This window comes from Abramis brama (assembly GCF_963993115.1).
Source record: "Abramis brama genome assembly, chromosome: 13".
Taxonomy (NCBI): domain Eukaryota; kingdom Metazoa; phylum Chordata; class Actinopteri; order Cypriniformes; family Leuciscidae; genus Abramis; species Abramis brama.
In genome coordinates, this window is record NC_139975.1 from 12,531,679 (window position 1) to 12,552,784 (window position 21,106).

At 37.3% G+C, this 21,106-nt stretch overlaps 1 protein-coding gene across 1 annotated transcript in view; it reads right to left on the reverse strand.

The window, feature by feature from the left end:
* Window positions 1-1,192: 1,192 nt before the first annotated feature.
* Window positions 1,193-21,106, reverse strand: part of LOC311094501 (uncharacterized protein) — a 104,779-nt gene continuing 84,865 nt past the window's right edge. The window contains exons 4-6 of the mRNA XM_084132496.1: window positions 1,937-2,023; window positions 1,686-1,784; window positions 1,193-1,392 (exon numbers count right to left, since the gene is read on the reverse strand). Of these exons, the coding sequence (XP_083988622.1) occupies window positions 1,318-1,392; window positions 1,686-1,784; window positions 1,937-2,023 (261 nt within the window). The 3' untranslated portion in view covers window positions 1,193-1,317. The remainder of the gene's footprint in view (window positions 1,393-1,685; window positions 1,785-1,936; window positions 2,024-21,106) is intronic.

Below are 21,106 nucleotides of genomic sequence, written 5' to 3' on the forward strand. Positions count from 1 at the left end.
TTTGTTGATGCACAAAAAACCTCCAAAGAAACACTATACATAAACAGTTACAACACCTTAAAGGGATAGTTCACTTTAAAATGAAAATTCTGTCATCATACTCGCCCTCAAGTTGTTTCAAACCTGTATGAATTTATTTCTTCTGCTGAACACAAAAGATGATATTTCGAAGACCAACCAGTTAACTGGTCCCATTAACTTCCATAGTAGGAAAAAAAAAATACTATGGAAGTCAATGGTACCAGTTAACTGTTTGGTTACAGACATTTTTTAAAATATCTTCCTTTGTGTTCAGCAGAAGAAATAAATTCATACAGGTTTGAAACAACTTTTGAGGGCGAGTATGATGACAGAATTTTCATTTTAAAGTGAACTATCCCTTTAACTCATTTATAAAGAGTCTGGAGGACAATGATGCTTATTATGCACAATCATTTTCTCCCTCATACAAAGGTACCTAAACCTATCCATCACAGAAAACATTTAGCATTTTTACATTTTCAGAAAACATCATTCTGGGGTGCGTTTCCCGAAAGCATCGTTAGCCAACTATGGTCGCAAGTTCCCTCGTTACCAATAGAGTTCAATGGACATTGCGATGAACTTGCGACCATAGTTGGCCAACGATGCTTTCGGGAAACGCACCCCTGTATGGATTTATAAGATTGTTTGCATGTAATTTACTGGTATTACTATACTTTTGGGGTAATTTGGTCCCCATAACCTAGGGATTACCAGTACACACATCATTTTAGAAGCAAACACACAACCCATGAATTAATACAAACAAAATGTGAAGAAAAGTATCATTCCATGTACAACACTAAGATTCAAACAGGTAATGCTTTACAAAATTATTAGTTAACTACTTCAGTTAACATGAACTAAGAATGAATAATACTTTAAGCATTTATTAGTCTTAGTTAATGTTAATTTCAACATTTAATAATGCATTATTATATTCAAAAGTTGTGTACTAAAATTAGTTAATGCACTGTGAACTCACATGAACAATGACTATAAATTGTATTAACTAACTTAAACTATATTTTAATGAACTAATATTAACAAAGATTAATAAATACTTTAAAAAAAAATGCTCATTGTTAGATCATGTTGGCTAATGCATAAACTAATATTAACATAGCACACTTTACATAGCACCAACATTAAACAGGACAAAATGCTCCAGCATTACAGTGAATATAAGTTTGTCTAAAAACAAAACAAAAACTGAAGAAATCCAAAGGCACAAAAACAAGAAAAACAAAATCATGTCACCAATTTTTTTGAAGTTGTTGGAAAGTGCTGTTTATGTCAATGTCCCAGAAGCTCTCCAGAGTAAATGTGAATGGAAATGTTCCAAAGAGGCAGGAAAGTCAGAAAAAATACCTTGAGGAAAAAAAAAAAAAAAAAAAAAAAAAAAAACAGAAGGAAAACATTTGTTTACAAGACAGATCCAGTCCATTATTATATTTGGCTCAAACGAATGAAATTGATAGATATACAGTTGTGCTTTAAAGTTTATATACACCTTGCAGTATCTGCAAATTTTAGCAATAAGAGGGATCACAAAAATGTATATGTTCTCTTTTTATTTAGTACTACCCTGATGAAGCAGTTTATTCTGCAAAGCGTACGTAAACTTTTGACTGCTAACTGTTGATGAATGTGTGATGAATTACCTCAGTCATCAGGGTCACGTCGTAGTGCTGGGCAAGGCTCTTTCTATTTCCCACAAACACCAGGATTCCACTGACCACGCCATCTTCACTGACACTGGGCTTAAAGTGATTAAAATAGAGAACATTGTATTGCTAATTTACAGGGAATTAAACATAACTTATCAATTACACAAATATAGATAAATGACCCATGCAAACCCAAGACCCATGCAAATTGAGAAAGGTAATCTTGAATTTTAAGCTTGCCGCACATAGCTATCTTCATGAAGGATGTCCCTGAAGGCTATATACCACGGTTGACACAGCAATGCTGCAGCCTTCTTCCTTTGGTTTGTTACCTGTAAAATACATGGTGATTATAGGGGCATATGTAAATGCACAGGTGGAAAAGATTCAAAGCATTAAAGCTATAGGATAGTTAGTGACTTGATAGTAGTGTTTTAGCTTGATCAAGGTGTGCTGTCTTGGCAATACATTTTGTACAGACTCTTGCACATCTACTCAAATGAGTCAAAAGAATATTTGATGCATATAACAATTATGTTGACTGAACATATTATGCATAAGATCCTTATAAACATATGTAAACCATACATATTTAACATTCATTTTTCTTTCTGCAGCGGCAGGAAATAACACAGTATTAAGCCGCGTTTCCACCGCAGGAACTTTCCCCAGGAACTAGGAACTTTGGGCTGGTACTCGATGTGTTTACACCGCAGGAACCAGGGTCTAAATGAAGTTCCGGGTAAATATTTCCCCCTCCGATAGTCCCTGCTCACGAGGTAGTACTTTTTCAAAGTTCAGGAACTTTCAGGGGTGGGACTTGTGTGCTGCACAAGCTGATTGGTTGTGTTCACGCCGCATTTTGGTTGGATGACTCCACGCAGCATTTTATTTATTTTTAACCTCCCTTTTAAAAAAATCTATTGCGGTTCGTGTCGTGGCTTCATGCAGTAAGAGTTGTCTGTCTGCAAATGTGGAATTTAATAAAAAAAAATGGTGGACTGGCGACGAGTTTCAGGCTTTATTTTGTGGAAGAGGAAACTTTCTGCGCGTTCGTCCCAGCCATCTCACGGTCAATGTCCGCAATAGCTGATAACATATTTTATATCTAACGTTAGCATTACGAGCTTACTGAACACGCTTTATCAGTGCTCGTCTCTTTTCTGCCACAGCTTTTATTATTAAGTCATTATGTTTACACATTGTCATCTATTGCAAGGCACTCCAAACCATGTTATAAATTTACTAACAGGATTGAAATAGCGCTTTGAGGTTAGTAACAAACAACTATTTACAAGACTGTCACTATTTATGATTGATAGACTGGGTTCAGGTTTTTTATTAAGCGTATTTGCGAAAGAGGGAATTTTTGCGCGTTCGTCCCAGGCATCTCACAATAACTGATAACATGCGTTGTCTAATTTTATACGCATACGAGCTTTCTGAACACGCTTTAGTATCAGTGCTCGTCTATTTTGTTTTGTTAATTACCTCGTTAGTAAACCAATACATAACTGCAGCACAGTTTGAATCTCCTCCATACTTATTATAAATGTGGCGCTCAAAACTGATTACTGTACGTCGCAGACTGGGAGGAGCAGTTGCGCGCAGTTTACCTTCCCGGTACTTTAGACCGCGGTGTAAACGCAGAAAGCAACCGGTCTGGGGCAAAAAAAGTTCCTGGGAAAAAAGTTCCTGGGACAAATTGTTCCGGGTAATTTCGGTGGAAACGCGGCTTTACATCAGCTGAATGTATGTCTGAAACATTTGCCTGAGAAAGTGCATCCGATCTTTATATGTATACATAACTTAATAAACCAAACACCATTTTAAAGTAAATTCATAATGAACTATAACCTTGTAAATGGAGTCAATTTGAATCGAATTAAACGCATTTCACAATCACCTCGTGTTACAGCGTTCACAAAATGGCGGACAGTCTGCATATCAACATATTCACAACCCCGAACGTCATTACTCTTAATTAGACATTATTATAATGTGCATTTTTAAAAAGTACACTTAAGTGTGTTTAGAAATATTGTGATGAAAGTGTACTTTCCTTAAGTAAAACTTAATTAGATATTATTACAAAGTGCATTTTTAAAAAGTACACTTAAGTGTGTTTAGAAATATTGTGAGGAAAGTGTACTTTCTTCAAGTAAAACTTAATTAGACATTATTACAAAGTGCATTTTTAAAAAGTACACTTAAGTGTGTTTAGAAATATTGTGAAGAAAGTGTACTTTCTTCAAGTAAAACTTAATTAGACATTATTACAACGTGCATTTTTAAAAAGTACACTTAAGTGTGTTTATAAATATTGTCATGAAAGTGTACTTACTTTAAGTTAAGCTTAATTAGATATTATTACAAAGTGCATTTGTAAAAAGTGCACTTAAGTGTGTTAAGAAATATTGTCATTAAAGTGTATTCCATTTAAGTACACTTAAGTGGTGTTTAATTTTAATTATATTATATTATCTGCAAGTGCATTTTTTAAAAAGTATACTTTTATTATTTTAAGCACACAAAAAGTACGCTTTCAATACAATTAAGTACACTTCTTTTTCACAAGGGGTTGTTTACATCACGACACGTTTTCCACTAAAAACGGAAACTTTTTAAGCGTTTCGGCTACTCATTTAAACTACAAGGGTGTTTAAAAATGCAAACTATTGAAAACTGGTTTCAAATTCAAGTTTTTGAAAACGTTATACTGTTATCATCTCCCTGTAAACAGGAACGAATTTGTGAAAACGGTGACGTCATGCGCATGCATATTCTGCTCAAAGTGTTTCTTTACAAAGCGACATTGCCAACTTGGCCTGGCAGCAGAATACAGCGTTTTTAGTAGTTTTTGCAGATCTGTGTGAATGGGATAGTTTTGACAATGTTGTACTCTGTACACGAAAAACGCAATGGAAAAACTTTTCCGTTTTTACCACTTTCATTGTTGTGTAGGCTAAACCCTGAGTAACGTTAGGCTACTTATATACTGTCCAGTGGCCTGTTGCACGAAGCTAGCTGAACACACTTTTCAGAGTAGGTTAAGATAAATCCAACCTGGTTTAGATTAGGTTCAGCGGTCTCACAAAGCTCTGTATAAACATTCTCTGTCAACTCAGGTTTGATCCAGAGTTTGCGATTAACTCTGAAGCGGAGAGGGTTAGCCGTGTAGCGTAAGTTACAAACCAATCAACCTTCTTGAGCCTGAAAAACCAGAGTTTGCTCAAACTAATCTTGTACTTACCTGAGTAGCAACTGAAACCAGTTTTGTGCAACATGCCACAGGCCAATTTTTTACTCTTGTATTTCTCTGCTTGTCTGTGTTTGCACATTGCAGACTGTTTGCATGTTGGTGTCGATTTTAGTCAAGCTTTCTGCAGATTGCGTTGTTTTGCCAGTAGGTGGAGACAAGTGTCTTTGTGTATTATGAGTAAGTCATTAAATCATAAATTCAACTGATTCTTCAATATAATAATAATAATAATAATAATAACAATATAAAAGACCTTCGTTTATTTCCATGAACCTCTTCTATTCCAGTCAATCAGTGTTTCCTCCGTGATTGCAATTCATTCTGTAAATGATATAGCACTCCAAGTGGAGTGGTTTCTCTTCAGTTTTGGGCCTAAAGTTTTAGGAAAAGAGCAGACTCAAGTTGTTTGTTTGGGAAAGAATGATTAAAGCAGGTGACATTCAGCATCAAGAGGGCAGCACAAATACTATGAGTCTAATCTATCACTGGAATGCATAATGCATCCACCGGGCTGCATGCTGCCACCACACAAATGTGAGTGGACGTTTTCAGATGGGCCTTATTGTGCAAAAATGATTACTTTCCCTCCACTGAAAAATGCCGCTCTGATTAAATGCATCAGTGCATCAGAGGAGACTGAGATTTGTGTGTGTGTGTGTGTGTGTGTTTGTGTGTGTGTGTGTGTGTGAAAAAGAGCTCACATTGGCTAATCTTTGAGAAAATTCAAGTTTTGAAATAAGTCCAGGACAGTCACATTTTCTAAATGAAAGTGAGAAAATAAATTCACACCCTCCCACGTCTCTTCATCCAGCTTCTATCTGCCTTTCTGGGTGTGTTTGGGGACCTTATCTTTTTTCCCTTCTTTTTTTAATATAAAAGACTAATTACATATTAACACTTTTAATTAGACAATGGAATTTATTCTGAATTGATTCTTTATTTTAATAACCAACATAGTATATTTAATTGTTTGATATTTTCCTAGATGAACTCTCATTGGAATGTTCTATTCAAGAATCTCTTCTTTAATCAACTATTTATTTGAAGTTAATTGGTCAATTAAGCACCCCTGAGTACATTGAAAACATTTGCAAACAAACAGGCATAAAATAAGGGTGCATATTCATAGTATTTTACCAATGAGGTAGTCCTCAGAGGACTTCAATATTGATATTTTTGCTGCAGTTTTAAAGGTCTCATTGTCAAAAATGACATCTCCTGGCTTTTTTCATGGTAACAGAGGTCTAGGGGCTATGTAACTACCATACAAGTTTCAAAACAGTCAATCCACAGACAAATGCACACAGCCTGCATAAAGTAGCTATGCCTTTTCACGAGCCATTGTGACTTCCGTAAAAATGTGATGTAAGAACTACTCAGTCACCGCCTTCAGTCCCACCCCGAGCACTGCCCACCGTCCCTCCCTCCTTTTGCCCAACCCCAGACCACATCGTTGCAGAGCAACAACAATGGAAACATGTTGAGAAAATGCTGTTTAGTCGATGGATGTAGAGACCTGCACTCCCGCTGGACCCAACGCAACAGAGTGCGGCGCGGGACTAGATTTGATGGCGGGCGCGAGCGGTAAGGTACTCGTGTGTGTGCGGGTTGCGGGAGAATAAAACGATTCGCGGGACTCCTGCAAAATAGAAATATCTAAAAATAAAACATCTAAAAACAAATAAATCGTAATTCATATGTTGCACAAAAGCAACAAGAATAACTAAAACGAAATAAAAACGATTTACAGGCCAGAACGAGTTTCTATTTATAACATGTTTGCAGTGTTGAGCAATGTAGCCAGTCACAGACATATGTGTGGATTTCTTGAACGCAATGAGATGCATTTAAGATAGAATCCACTCACCGCTCAAAACTGAGTTTTTGTGCAGTGCTGAATTCTGCGTGCTGGCAGATCCTCTGATTAGAACAAACAAAGTGTAGACATTCTGAAAGATTTATTGTCCAGTCAGCTTCATTGATAATAACGGAGCTTTGTGAGATCGCGATGAACTGAGATATCAGCTTTTTAGGAGTTATTAAGGGAGCGCACTTTGCGCTATTTCTGTTATGCCAAACCATGCACGTAGTAGCCTATGCTTGCTTTTATGTTAAATTAACAGTAGGCTAGCTAGTTTGTGAATGTTTATGCTCTAATAACAAATAATTTATCACCATCATTACAGGTGCTTTATTTACCTTACTTGTGAGCATCACCAAGCCACAGCAGACTACAGCATAAATTACCCTAGTTACTTGTGGTTAGCCTGGCCGTGCGTCACTCAGAAAACAACAGGCCAATCAGAAGAGAGGCTCATGAATATTAAGTAGACAGGCCAAAATCGACCTGTTCTTGGCAGAGCTCCTGAGAAAGGAGCTGTAAAAACAGACATGGACTCTAAAATAATGCAATACACATGAAATAACTAACAAACAGAAAAAGTAACACAAAACACCCTAATGTACATTATTGATAACAGAAATAAGAAGAAACAAAATTATTTGTGTGAAATGTAATCATATTTGACGTGTCAGGCATGAACTTAATTTTTTTTCTTTCAAAAACCATAAATTAAGTATTTTACAGTAAAAGGACAATGCAATGTTAAACCATTTTCAATTTTTCACTGTATACGGTAAGGTAATTGTTTAATTTTGTAACATTTTTAAACCGTTTTAAGGTGCAGCTATAAAATATATAATTTTGAAAATAATTTAAACTTAAATCAATATTTAACGTCTGCGAATTCAGTCGCTGTGTAACAAGATGGATAATGTACAGTAGTCATTATCGCAAAATATTGTGGCATAATAATAACTGACTGACTGTACATTATCTCTCACACATTACATCTGCTAGAAGTATTTGCCATTATTAAAATGTCCACGACATCTTGCTCTTCATCTAGATGGGCCAAAAGAGCTGAGTCAGCACTAATTCTCTCAAGCGACTTCGTGTCTCTAGTTCACTCCGCCGCCAGTCATTCTCATCTGTCCCACGATGGCAGCTGTCCCGCAGAGGAGTGGCACTCTCTAGAAAAATTAGGCACACCCCAATAATCTTTAATATTGTTTCATGAAGCATAATTAAAAAGACTTTATCATTGGATGGAGGACAGCTTCAGTAATGAACTGTCTCCACTCATGCAGAGAGCCATTAATACACATGCAAATACGCACACATGTGCACTGACGCACACACACACACACACACACGCGCGCGCGCGCACGCGCACACACAAATATCAGATGCATTCTTCACAACCACATACATGACCGACTATCAGTCTGTCTATTGGGTCACAGTGATGAAATTAAGGGAGAAAATACCCTCATCTTGTAAACTACTTCTCTCTCTCTTTGTCTCCTAAAGTCATTTATTCCCTCTACTTTTATTATCTCTACTTTTACAGGGTGATTATGTTTCAATGACAGACGGGGGGAAAGAGAGAGCAAGTGAAAACGGGAGAGCGAGATGGAGAGAGTAAAGCTAATAAGTTAATGCAACGTTACTGAGAAGAGAGGGATGATACATCACTTCGGCCAACTTAATGAAATACTGAATCTGCCTCCATTACTCACAAACCAATACAGGAGATTACATTTCATAGCAAAGAAATCTCTCTCTCTCTCTTGCCTTTCACACTGCTCTAAAGAATGTCCCGCCTACTTCATTCAGTTGGCCAATATGCAGATTATATTGTATGAAATAAATATGAAACCTTTTATTAATTTAAGGTGTGTGCGTCTCAAAGTGTGCATGCCTTAAGGAGCTTTCAGAGAGAAAAGGTGCAAGGACAATTTATTTTTCTTTTCTAAATAAGAATAAATGCCTGTCTTACAGCATTTATACGTATTGCAAGTTTTGAACAATATAATAATAAATACTTTGCTTGTTACATACGTGCAACATTTCAGCTGTAGAATAAATTATAGATGTTGGCTTAGATTTTGTTCATTACCTGTCTAGCAATGTATGTTTATGCTGACATATAATTAAATAATGGTTTGTATCTTAAAAAAACATATTTCGTCATGTGTGGTGAGTTGGCTCACGTGATTTGTTTCGTGCTTTAGAACTTCCATACTGAGCATTGATGCTCCCTGGTTTTCACTGTGAATTGTGTGACTTTTTAGGGAGCTAAATGTTCCAGAGTACTGGAAGGATTTTGCAATTGAGACAGCCCGTAAAATGTCTGACTCCCTGATCAGTGCCCTGACTACTGAACCAGGGAGCTGATTGAGACGCACTCATGGTCAAGGTGATCTGTTAAAGTTCAAACTGAACATTAAAATTGGGAAGAAATGTGATTTAAGTGACTTTGAACTTGGCATGGTTGTTGGTTCCAGACAGACTGGTCTGAGTATTTCAGAAACCTTTGATTTGCTGGGATTTTTCATGCTTTGCCATCTAGGGTTTACAGAGAATGGTCATAAAAAAAGAAATTGTCCAGTGAGCAGCAGTTCTGTGGGCGAAAAATTTGTTGATGCCAGAGGTCAGAGGAGAATGGCCAGACTGGTTCGAGCTGATAGAAAGGCAACAGTAGCTTGAATAACCACTCGTTAATACCTAGCATCTCTGAACGCACAACATGTCGAACCTTGAAGCAAATGCCTAAAATTTGCATGAATTCACCAAAATTGGACAATAGAAGATTGGTCTGATGAGTCTCGATTTCTGCTGCGACATTCAGATGATAGAGTCAGAATTTGGCGTAAACACCATGAAAGCATTAGATATATATACACACAGTGCTTAACCAATTTATTAGACCACCACCCAATGTTAGGTTTGTGCCACAGCTCTAAACTAACAGTATTGGTGATTACCAAAATTATTTTTTTATGTTTCTGTAATGGTTAATCCACCAGTACGTGTAAGCTCTTTAGTCACAGTTGGCCAATTCAAAGTCCGGACTTGAATCTTATTGAACAAATGTTGAATTTAGATAGATCACACAAAAGATAAAAGCAAGTGTTTGGGAACAACTAGAAACTATTTGTTAGTCAATAACAACAGAGACTGTGGAAAAGTACTGTACATAAAAACAATGCCAGCAAGAATGAAAGCTGTTATCAAGGCCAAAACATGCCATGCTAAATATTATGTTTTCTGGTTATTATGTGTTAATAAAGACTAGAGACGTCACCTTTTTGGTGTCCATATCAAATTAAATTGACAAAAGTCAGTTTATATACAAAAAAAAACAAAACAACAACAACAACAAAAAACATGTTAAATGCAAGTTAAGTGTCTACTTTAATATTTCAGATCACTTTTGTCATAATACAGTGTCAACATATGGGGGATAATGTTCCAAAGTGTAAATTGTCATTCAGCGTAATGGTCCGGACTCTGATTTTGCCATTTCATCTTTAAGTAAACATAAAATACCAAGTTAAAAAACATATTTGTTTTCTTTTTCAAATTAGTGTTGGCTGTGTTATATTAAAAGGACTATGTCTTTTTTTTTTAAGTATTTAAATAACCAGGGGACTTTCGTCCCGATATTGCAGTTTGTAAGAGATCATTCAACATCATCAAACGGCAGCCTGAATGCTGTGTGCTGCTGTGGAAAAGCGGGTTCATTGCTCTTAAATATTTGACAATTCCACCTTTTCATGGTGTGGTAGCCTAAGTTACTAAAATGCATGTCATTCAGTGAAATGCCAAAAAACACTTATTGTTAGATTTTTTGAAAGATAAGCAGATGTAAATAATTGTGATTAACTTAACTGCTCAAGCTCACAGTTTGATATAGGTGGCCAGTCGATGGCCTGCAATATAAGCTGAAGTTTTGTCATTTAGGGTAATGTTTTTGTCAGTCAGTGTAATGCAAATTCTCTGTTAACACCAAAGGGTCATCCATTACACTAAATGACAGTATCACTGTATAAATAACTATTTTAGCATCTTATTTATATTACAGATAAATGAGGAATGTTTAGCACTGACAAATATGTGTTAAACTTAATACATATTGCAATTTTAATGTATTTTTGTATTGTTTAATTTGTGTTATTGATTCATTTTAGATGCCCACGAAGATGGCACTCTTAAAGCCCTTTCACAAGAACAATAACCATAAAGATAACTGTAATGGTAACTATATTAGCATCCACACCAATGAACGATAACGCTGTTCATTCTAAGCATGTACTGCAGTTTTGTTGCCTGCCACTTTAAATTCTTGAGCTCGTTACAGCAGGATGGCTTTTATTGGCTGTCAATGTTTTTATCGTTCATCAGCTGGATAAAATCATTCTGAAAGTGATTCCAACATTATTGTTTGTGCTGTTATCGTTATAGCTATGGTGTGAACTCTGCTATACTTTAACATTGAGAATGATTTTTAGAACTATATCTTTATCGTTATCTTTATAGTTATTGTCCTTGTTGTGAACGGGCCTTAATACTAAAAACATTGCAATTATGGTAACAATAGCAATATTATTTCCCTTTTTTGCAAAATGTCATTCAGAGAAACAAACCATGGTCATTCAGCGTAACCGATGTATTTATGTAAAAATGAAACAATATACTTATTCTGACCTGTAATTATTAAAATGCATAAAAGAATGATCATACAGTGGCCGAGAGCTCTACACGTTGTAACCGAAGAAAACGTCTCAGGTTATGACTGTAACCTATGTTCCCTGAGAACAGGGAACGAGACACTACGTCATAGACGCTTTGGGGAACGCCTCAGGCGTGACAGGTGTCTGAAATGAAATATCAACTCACGGCAATCATGTTGACCGGCGACAGCCCGTGAATCATCAGCTTGATTGATTAACGCGCGACCTGGATGTATAAAGGGGAGCCTTGCACACATGACAACATCCTATCGTCTGAAGGGACTGTTGGTAGGCAGGCCCCGAGGCATGGCAGGGAGACGTAGTGTCTCGTTCCCTGTTCTCAGGGAACATAGGTTACAGTCGTAACCTGAGACGTTCCCTTTCGAAGGGAACTCGACACTACGTCATAGACGCTTTGGGGAACGAAATACCCACTCCGCACAAGTGTCGTGCTCTCTCCAAAGTCCCCACTTCAAGGGCTCTGCTCTTCGAAGGGAGAAGGGCATAGGGATGCTCACGAGCAGTAAGCACGTCCCAGCCGGGTTCGTCATTTATTGGGGTCCCCTGGAAACATTACTGTTGTGGTCTGTGTTATTTGCAGCGCGTTTCTGTATTTGGTTGTGTTGTGAGTATTTGGAGCTCACATCATGTAAAACTGATGAAGATGTTTTCTTAATTTGCAGGTGTTTTTTCTATTTGCATGTGTTTTCTTCAGTTGCAGCGCGTTGAGCTCTCTCATATGATCATGCTAAATTTTATTATATTTTTAAAAGAACACGCCGACCTTTTGGGACTTTAGCTTATTCACCGTATCCCCCAGAGTTAGAGTCATCTCCGTGCGTGCCGTAACTCTGTCTGACGCACCCACCGCTAGCCTAGCTTAGCACAAATACTGGAGGTAAACGGATCCAGCTAGCATACTGCTCCCAATAAGTGACAAAATAACGGCAACATTTTCCTATTCACATGTTGTGATTTGTATAGTCACAGCGTGTACAAATAACAAGGTCACATGAGACACAGCCATCTTCTAACCGTATACATACTGGGAACTATATTCTCAGAAGGCAAAGCACTGCTACTTGGGCGGAGTGATTTGCTCGCAGCACCTGAGAAGGGAGCAGAGAGTTCGCTCAGAGTCGGAGTAAATCACTCCACAGAAGTAGCAGTGCTTCGCCTTCTGAGAATATAGTTCCCAGTATGTATAGTCCCAAAAAGTCGGCGTGTTCCTTTAAATTAGTATTTGAGGGCTGCACTGTAATCCTTAAATAGAGTCTTTTAATATGTCATAAATGTTTTAAATATGCCTAATAAGATTTTCTGATACATAAATATTTTTACACTAAATGACATTTTAGTGGGTGTCTTTTGTAAATCATGGTAAAAAAAAAAGCATGATAGTCATTACTTTTTGCTCTGCAAAATACAAAATTACAGACATGACAACATTGAAGTGACACATTTATATACACATTCTTTGGAAAGCCAACCAAACCGTCTCTTCGCAAGAGTATTTCCTGATTTATACCAGAAAAAAACAACCTGTCTAGACTGACATTTTTCTGATGTCTGGACTACCTGCAGGGGTGTAGAATTTACACATACTTCCACAAACTGGTAATTTAAATGTTCTCTGAGAAGTTACACCTAACATTAGCATAGCAAATGTCACTCCATAACCATCTGTACACAAAAACCATCCTTCTCCAATGATGGTCATTTAAAAGTACCCATGTACTGTGAATGTGCCAGATCCTTCTTTTGGAGGGCTCTTAAAAACATGAAATAGACTTAGATTTTTCTGCTCCGATGCCTTTTATAACATCATGATAATTGCTTGTGAAGGACTTGGGGCTGTGCGTGGTCTTTTGGTGCCATTGACCAATCACTGTTGTCATGTGTCAGTCCCCTATGGCATAATTAATTACATCCCATGACATGACGCTTGTCTGAAACGTCTAAAACATACTGATTTCAATTGAAAAATCAACTGCTAGTTGTGCAGAAATTACATTTTTCACCTTGGGGACCTATGGCCTTTTTTCAAAGTCTTGATTTTGCATATTTTTGCAAATTGTTGCAGCACCTCTCTTCCCAGTCTGTCAATTTTAGTTCCTATCTCTATGAAGCCCCTCCTTTTGAAAAGCGCAATGTGCTCTGAATGGTCGCTGGACCAGTGTGTTGTGATTGGTCAGCTGCTTCAAACATGTTTCGGAAATGTCACACCCCTTACCATAAGCGCGCTTCAACACACTACTAACTAACACAACTCAACCAGGCCTCACCCCTTTTTTGTGTATGCCATGGGCGAGAATTATTTTAAATGACAGATATTGTGACGTGTACGTTCTCGGAAGATAACTCAAGACTACAATTGAGGCGTTTCATGGAGTTCAGAAACAGTGATTACTGATATAGAATAACTCTCTTTGGAGGGGACTTTGCAATGCAAGAAAGTTGAAAATGTAAAAAAGCACAATAGTATCACTTTAAAGATTAACATTTTAAAAAAGTATATGCTATTGTTAAATTCGTAATGCCTGCCCTAAATACTGTTATGCAAGTGTGGTTTCCCTGGAATTTGTAATAATGTCTTAATTCCTTTCCCCACTTCAGTAGCGAAGCGGTCAATAAGGTTGTGCTGAAGACAACTTCTATTAAAACTGAGATTAAGATTCAGCTGCCATCCTACAGACTATCAACGTGGATCTCTTCACTAAAGCTTTAAAGATTAGTTGCTTGAATTTAGTTTCTGCCCACATTTGTATCAACTAAATAATGAAGGCCAAATACGATTATATGATTGACAGCTCTAGAGTGAATGAGCTCACTGACTCTTAACAGACACCACGGAAAAAAACAGCACTCCATACACTGTTTCAAGCTCTTCAGATCGCATAGTTTAGTGGAAAATGAATAATAAATTATTATCTGTATAAAGAACATGTAAGAATAAATCTGATATCAGACACCAATGATAACACTCAACATCCATTCTCTTATCTCTTCTGAAATACTTTTCTTCTACAAAGGTTTTCAAAACAGCGCCACCACTCATACTTTTGTGCAACAGAAAGCTCAGGTAAGCTCAAATCTAATTGGACGGCTCGTTTCATCGCGGGGCGACGGGGAAAAAAAAATCACTTTGTACAATGCGATTGGTCGCACCTGGTGTGAGTAGCTCCATAGGGAGCTATTGTTTCGATTCAAGAGCATCATCGTGACATACATTTGCGTTGCTAAATCGCGCTCAGTGTGAAAGGTCCTTTAGCATACAGGTTGGATTGGCGGTATGGTAACCGAAGCAACAATAATGATATCTGTAATAGATTAATGATCTTGATGACAATGACATTAGAGAATGTCAGAGGCTAAATCCTGACTCTGGACTCTGCGAGCTTGACTAACGTGACCTGCCAGAACTGCAGGATTTCATGATTCAGTTTGTGTTTTCACAAAATCATAGTCACCAAAGCTGACTTTGTTAGCAGTAGATGAAACTCCCTTACAATCATCTGGTAGCGCAAACAATCTCATTATTGCATTTGGTAATAAAGGAAGTTGAACCCGTGCAAATGTTTGTGTTTTTTTTATATTAAAGAGACAACACTGCCGGCATTATTATTATTCGGCAGGCGAACGCGCGCATAAATGTTTCACAGTCTAATGTTGTCTCCTACAAAGACCTCAATTATGACTTTGTTTTTGAGAGCGAGTAGAGAGGGAGCCCAGGGCAATCACTTATTCTCTGTCCGGCAGCAAAACGCAACTAAATGATTTTCTTTATTCAGAATGTTCCGCACTGATGGCTCTTTAGTGGAGTGCTGTGAGCCTAACGTGCAGGATATACTAACACCCTGCCTCTTTCAATGACACCTTGAGGCATAGGTAAGACGGTTTTGGTTCAAAAACACTGATTTGAAGCCAGATGTTATGGTGACGGAACCATGATTTCGCTCATCAATTCTCCATCGCTGGAGAGGTACACCAAAGGGCGGGAATTGTTTGTGAATGCTAATATTTGTGTGCCCAGAGTGTTTGTTTTTCTCAGGGTAGTTTGCATGTGTGTTGGTGCAGTCACATTCTGAGATGTTTTTCACCCTCTCATAACTTACATGACCTGTCAGCCTTTTTACAGCACTTTAAAGTAAAATAAAAAAGCCCCACTGTCATCTTCGACCCACACACTCCTTCAAATGTGTCTCTTCACCCAGGCAAAACGGATGCTGTTATTTCACTCTCTCTCTCACTACTGATCCTAGTTCAGCAGAACCGTTTCTTTAATAATGCCCAAAATGTCTTTTTAAGCCACAAAGGTTTACCCCAGAGCAGCATAGTTACGCATTTGAGAAATGAGAGCATCATGTTTGGTGAACAATACATTAATGTTGCTTTACGCCTGTGTATTTGAAGAGCTTGCAGTGATGAATTACTTCACTCAGCCGTAGCTAATGTCTCTGGAGGTGTTTTTTTTTTTTCTGAATTGAATGAAAATGGATAGCTACAGGGAGGTATCACTAAACAAATACTGAAAAATCTAGTACCTCAGTGACAACCAAGCCAATGCAGCACACAATATTAAGAGTAAAACAAGGAAAAACACTCATGCATGAGAGTATTTTGCTTCATGTTCTTAGTATACAAGTCATTGGCACCCCATGCATTTGCATTTTAAGCCAGGGCCTTCATTGTGATTCATCCTGTTGAGGAAACACCTCGTCTCAATGAATAAGACACCCTATGGAAATCGTACATCACAGTGTTTTATGTCACAGACAATTTTTAGTATCAAGGAGTCTATTGCCATTTTAAAAAACCTCACGAAGTAGACACGAAAGCCACCAAAAATGCATGACGTGACACTGAATGCTTAAAGAGATTGTGCTGATTTAAAATTATTTTCTCTCCATCATGTCATTTTAAACCTGTATCACTGTGAACAATTAAAAGTTTTTTTTTTTTTTTTTTTCATTCAATGAAAGTCAAAGGGTTCCAGTGTTGTTTGGATCCCAACGTTCTTTAAAATATGTTCTTTTGTTTTCCACAGAAGAAATCAAGTCATTTAGGTTTGCAGTGAATTATATGTTACAGGATTTTCAGTGACTGTTTGCAAACGCACTATTCAAACTTGGCCTTGCCTTCTGTGCGGAACACAGACACACACACACACACACACACACACACACACACACACACACACACACACACACACACACACACACACACACACACACACACACACACACACACACACACACACACACACTTGTCGTTCCACTACAATAAATACTTTAGAAAAAACTTTTTTTTCTTATATGTGAGCGAAATAAAATATTCTTTATACTTTTTCATTCTCATCTTTAATGAAAATTCTTGACCTCTTGAATTAAACATATTTAATGAAATAGGCTAATTGAATCTAGGAGCCTTAAAGGGGAACTTGGCAACTCTAGCCATTTCTTTGCTGATTTTCACTTTTGTTGTCGCATGTTTTCTTAACGAGCTCCCCCTACAGCTGTGGGGTGTATATTTCACAACACTGTCGTAAAGAAACTCACTTGCGGCACCCTCCTCTACCGCTGCTCATGTTATGTTGTTGTTATCGGAGCCGGCCAATTTTATTGTGTGGAGCTATGTCTACCGAGGTGGGTAATACATTATACACAATATCATAGGACATTGTGTTTATGCTGAATTGCCGTAAAGCAGTTTGTGTTTCTTGCTCGTTCTCGCTTCTCACGAGACTTATATTTCCAACTTATCGGGACGTTAGTCCCCATGTTGCAAGGTTGGTTTTCCGCTGGGGAGAGCGGGGAAAGTCACCATTTTCACCAGAACAGGTTATTTAACCATCCAAATGCTTTCTAAATGGTTTTATTAAGTTGAAATAGTTGCCAAGTTTCCCTTTAATATAATCAGTGTGTCAAATTATATTTCCAGTGGCGATATGAAACATACATTTACATTTATCTCACATCTCCATCAGTGGGAGGTGGATGAGCTGATTGAATCCGCTGTTTCTATTATATTTCAGAAATGTGTTGTCACTGTAAACTCCTTCTCCTCTAGGGTCTCTAAAGAGAAGCAGTGCAGCTGGCATATTTAAACCACATAATTCTTAGAAATGTTTGTTGTATGGAAGTTGTATGGAAATATATATATATATATAAACATCTCTTAGATCATTTAATACTCAGAGACAAAGAAGAACATTGCATTACATTACAACATTACAAATCACACATTATTTTTTTTCATATTGTCCCTGTACATAATCAGACAATTTTTTTTAATTGTTTGCTGCAAAGATTATTTGTAGTTGAAGGATAATGGTCACATGAGCTCCAATGTCTTCACTTCTATTGGTAGCCGCTTTACATTTGCGTAAAGTTGAACTTTTCTTAACTTTTTTCACTGTCACTCACGTCACAAGTTAGCAGCTCTCATTGAAAACTAATGAGTTGAGGTCGTACCTATGCAATGTAGACGTACCCATGATTGACGCAACTCTGAACTCTTTGGTCTCTTAGTGTACTTTACATACAGACAGACTGTCTGAGAGGTCTCAAGTATTCTCTCCTCAATGAATCATAATGAAGGATTGTGCTGATTTTTGTGAGGGCTGCTGTGGAGAGTGTATCATAAAACAGTGATTAATGCACGTCATTCACAGCCTACAGTGCAGATATCAGAGCTCTCATATTGATGAGCAGAATGACACCATGAAGATTGCTAATAGCAGTCTGTGCTTCTAACAGAGAATGTTTCCTTCCCACTTGTAGGCTATCAGATACACACTCACACTGTGAATTTGATCTCAAATCTGGACATTCTCAGATTAAGCTGCAGCTTTATCACTGTTGAATTCGATAAAAGAATCAATTATTGCTCTGAGACTTTTTTTTTTTTTGTGATCCAAAGAACTTGACTTACTCCTCTGCAAAACTCGATAGCCTGCTATCGCTACCCATACTGATGCTGTCGTTCTCTTATTGACCTACAGATGGCACTGTGCCTCTGAGTTTTCAGTGTGTCTTTGTCCATATGTATATCTTTCATTTATTGTTCGTCTGTTTGTGTGTGTGTGTGTGTGTGTTGAGCCATATACGTGCCATCTAGCTCCATGTCTCTGGATGAACAGCAGCAGGTGATGGGTGATTTACTAAATCTTAGTCAGCAGAGGCAAGGTGAGGTGAAGAGTGTGTGTCAGTGTGTGCGCGAGCGTGTGCGTTAAGCCTCCGGCTGCTGAAAAGGTTAGATATATTGATTTTGTTCCTAAGAGACAGACTGGAACAGGGAGACAAATGGACTACAGTGGAGGAGCTGTCTCATCGGGGCCCCTACCATGTCAGTCCCCTTAAGGTAGAGATAAAAGTTCTCCATCTCTCTGTCCATGTAATCTATCCTCCCATTTCTCATCCCTTCTGCCTCTTCCTCTGAATATGATGCTGTATTTGGTTTTCACTCTTTTATCCGCTCCCTCTCGCTCTCTCTCTCTCTTTTGAGATGATCACTGTATATGCTGTTTGACTGCAGTGTTGCTACAGACGGACAACATGTGACCCTGTTTATACCTGGTATTTAAGGCATATTTCACCCAAAAATTTACATTTGTTCAATATTTATTCACCCTGTGTGTGGTGGTGGTCAGGTTTTGCAGTGTGGGGAATGCTGGAAGGAAAACAGCTTAATAAACATACTGAATAACATCTTCTTGACAATGATAGCAGCTGGAGATGAGCTGACTGTGAACTCACATTTAGGTGTTAATTCAAGCTTGATTTGTTCAGATGGTATGAAAAGTAAATAAAGGTCAAATTTTATGATGATTTATTATTATTTACACATGGTATGTGTAGGTTCAGTAGTATTTTAGTAATATTTGTAGAATATATGCATCTGTATTTCAAAAAAAATCTAGAATTACAAAAGAGTATCAATGTAGGTCATTTGTAAATGTAATAATTAATTACATTTAATTATAACAAAATGAATGTGTCAATTAACATATTTGATTACATATATTAAACTAATTATTAGTTAAATTGGCTCAGTATAAAAATAATAGAAGTCAATGGAAAGTCTTCACCATGATAGACGAGCTGGCATGTAAGCATGTATGGTTGTGACTTGTATGTGTGCACAGGTGGCAAAAGTCTAAGTCACTCAGGCATAGAATTAGAGACCTGCTGTGCTGTAGGTCACATACAGAGACCTGCATCTGAGCTCTCTCTCTCTCTCCCTCTCTTTGTGTTCTCTCTCTCTCTCTCACACACACACACACACACACACACACACACACACACACACACACACACGCACACACACACACACACACACAGATGAGTCATTTAGACAGGGTTGCCGTCTCTCAACAGCTCATTGTGATGTCTTTGATATATTCTGACTGTGACAGGTTTGGGCTTGTTATAGTTAATATACAGGCAACACATGAAATGAAATGAATTATTCAAGAGCATAAAAACTGCCAGCCTGTTTATGAGCTAGCATCTCTGCTCTCATTTCTATCAGACAGGTCTCTACAAAGCAAATCTATCTCTTAATCACATGCATCACATTTAATGGGTGCATGTTTTGTGAGTGATGTGAAGGGATTGGAAACACATTATTCGATGGGAAGTTGTCTGTGTCCAAAGATGGTGCAGAAAAAGTTTAAACGAGCAGCTGTCTGGTTCATGCTGTTCCAAAAGAATCATTGTGCTTATAACTCAGTGAATATGAGAACCTCTGTGATGAAAGGACAGAGAGAAATCACGAGAAATTTCACTTTGTGGTCATTGACAAAGCTTTAGTAACAGTCTGAGCCAAAGTTTTGAATGAGACCACAATCACAGTGTGCCTAGAATCTTCAATAAAACATAATGGCATCACCACCATAAACCTTTTAATTTGATTTTATTTTAGAAAACTAATATAATAAATAATGTTGTCAATTGTTTTTTACTATTATTACTAAAATAACTGCTCTCTATTTTAATATATTTATTCCTGTGATGCCAAGGTTGACTTTTCAGCAGCCATTACTCCAGTCTTCAATGTCACATAATCCTTCAGAAATCATTATCTGATTTGGTGCTAAAAACATATATATATCTTATTATGATGAATGTTGAAAACAGTTGTGTTCGCATAATACTATACAAACTATATATTAGCTATTGCTATATATAAAATAAATATAAAATATTTGCTTCTGTCAGAATACAGGGTTATTGAATACCCAATAATGGTGAAAAATGTTTTTTTTTTTTTTTTTTTAAGTTGGTACGACATTGTTTTAGTTTAGTCTGCATAATAATCTGGAATAGGAGAATGTATTTTAACATGAAAAAAAAAATGCTGTACCTTAAATTACTGTGAAAGGAAAGTATATTCTATAACAATTCTGGTGTCATTTTGACAGAATAAAACTGCTGCTGAAAATGTGTGCCACAGGCTACAGTGAATAGTCAAAATTATACTTTTTTTTTTTTTCAGAGAAAGAGAGAGGGAGTGATAGAAAAAGTGAGAGAGCGAGTCTTTGAACAAGTACGCCTCTAGTTCCAGGACCTCT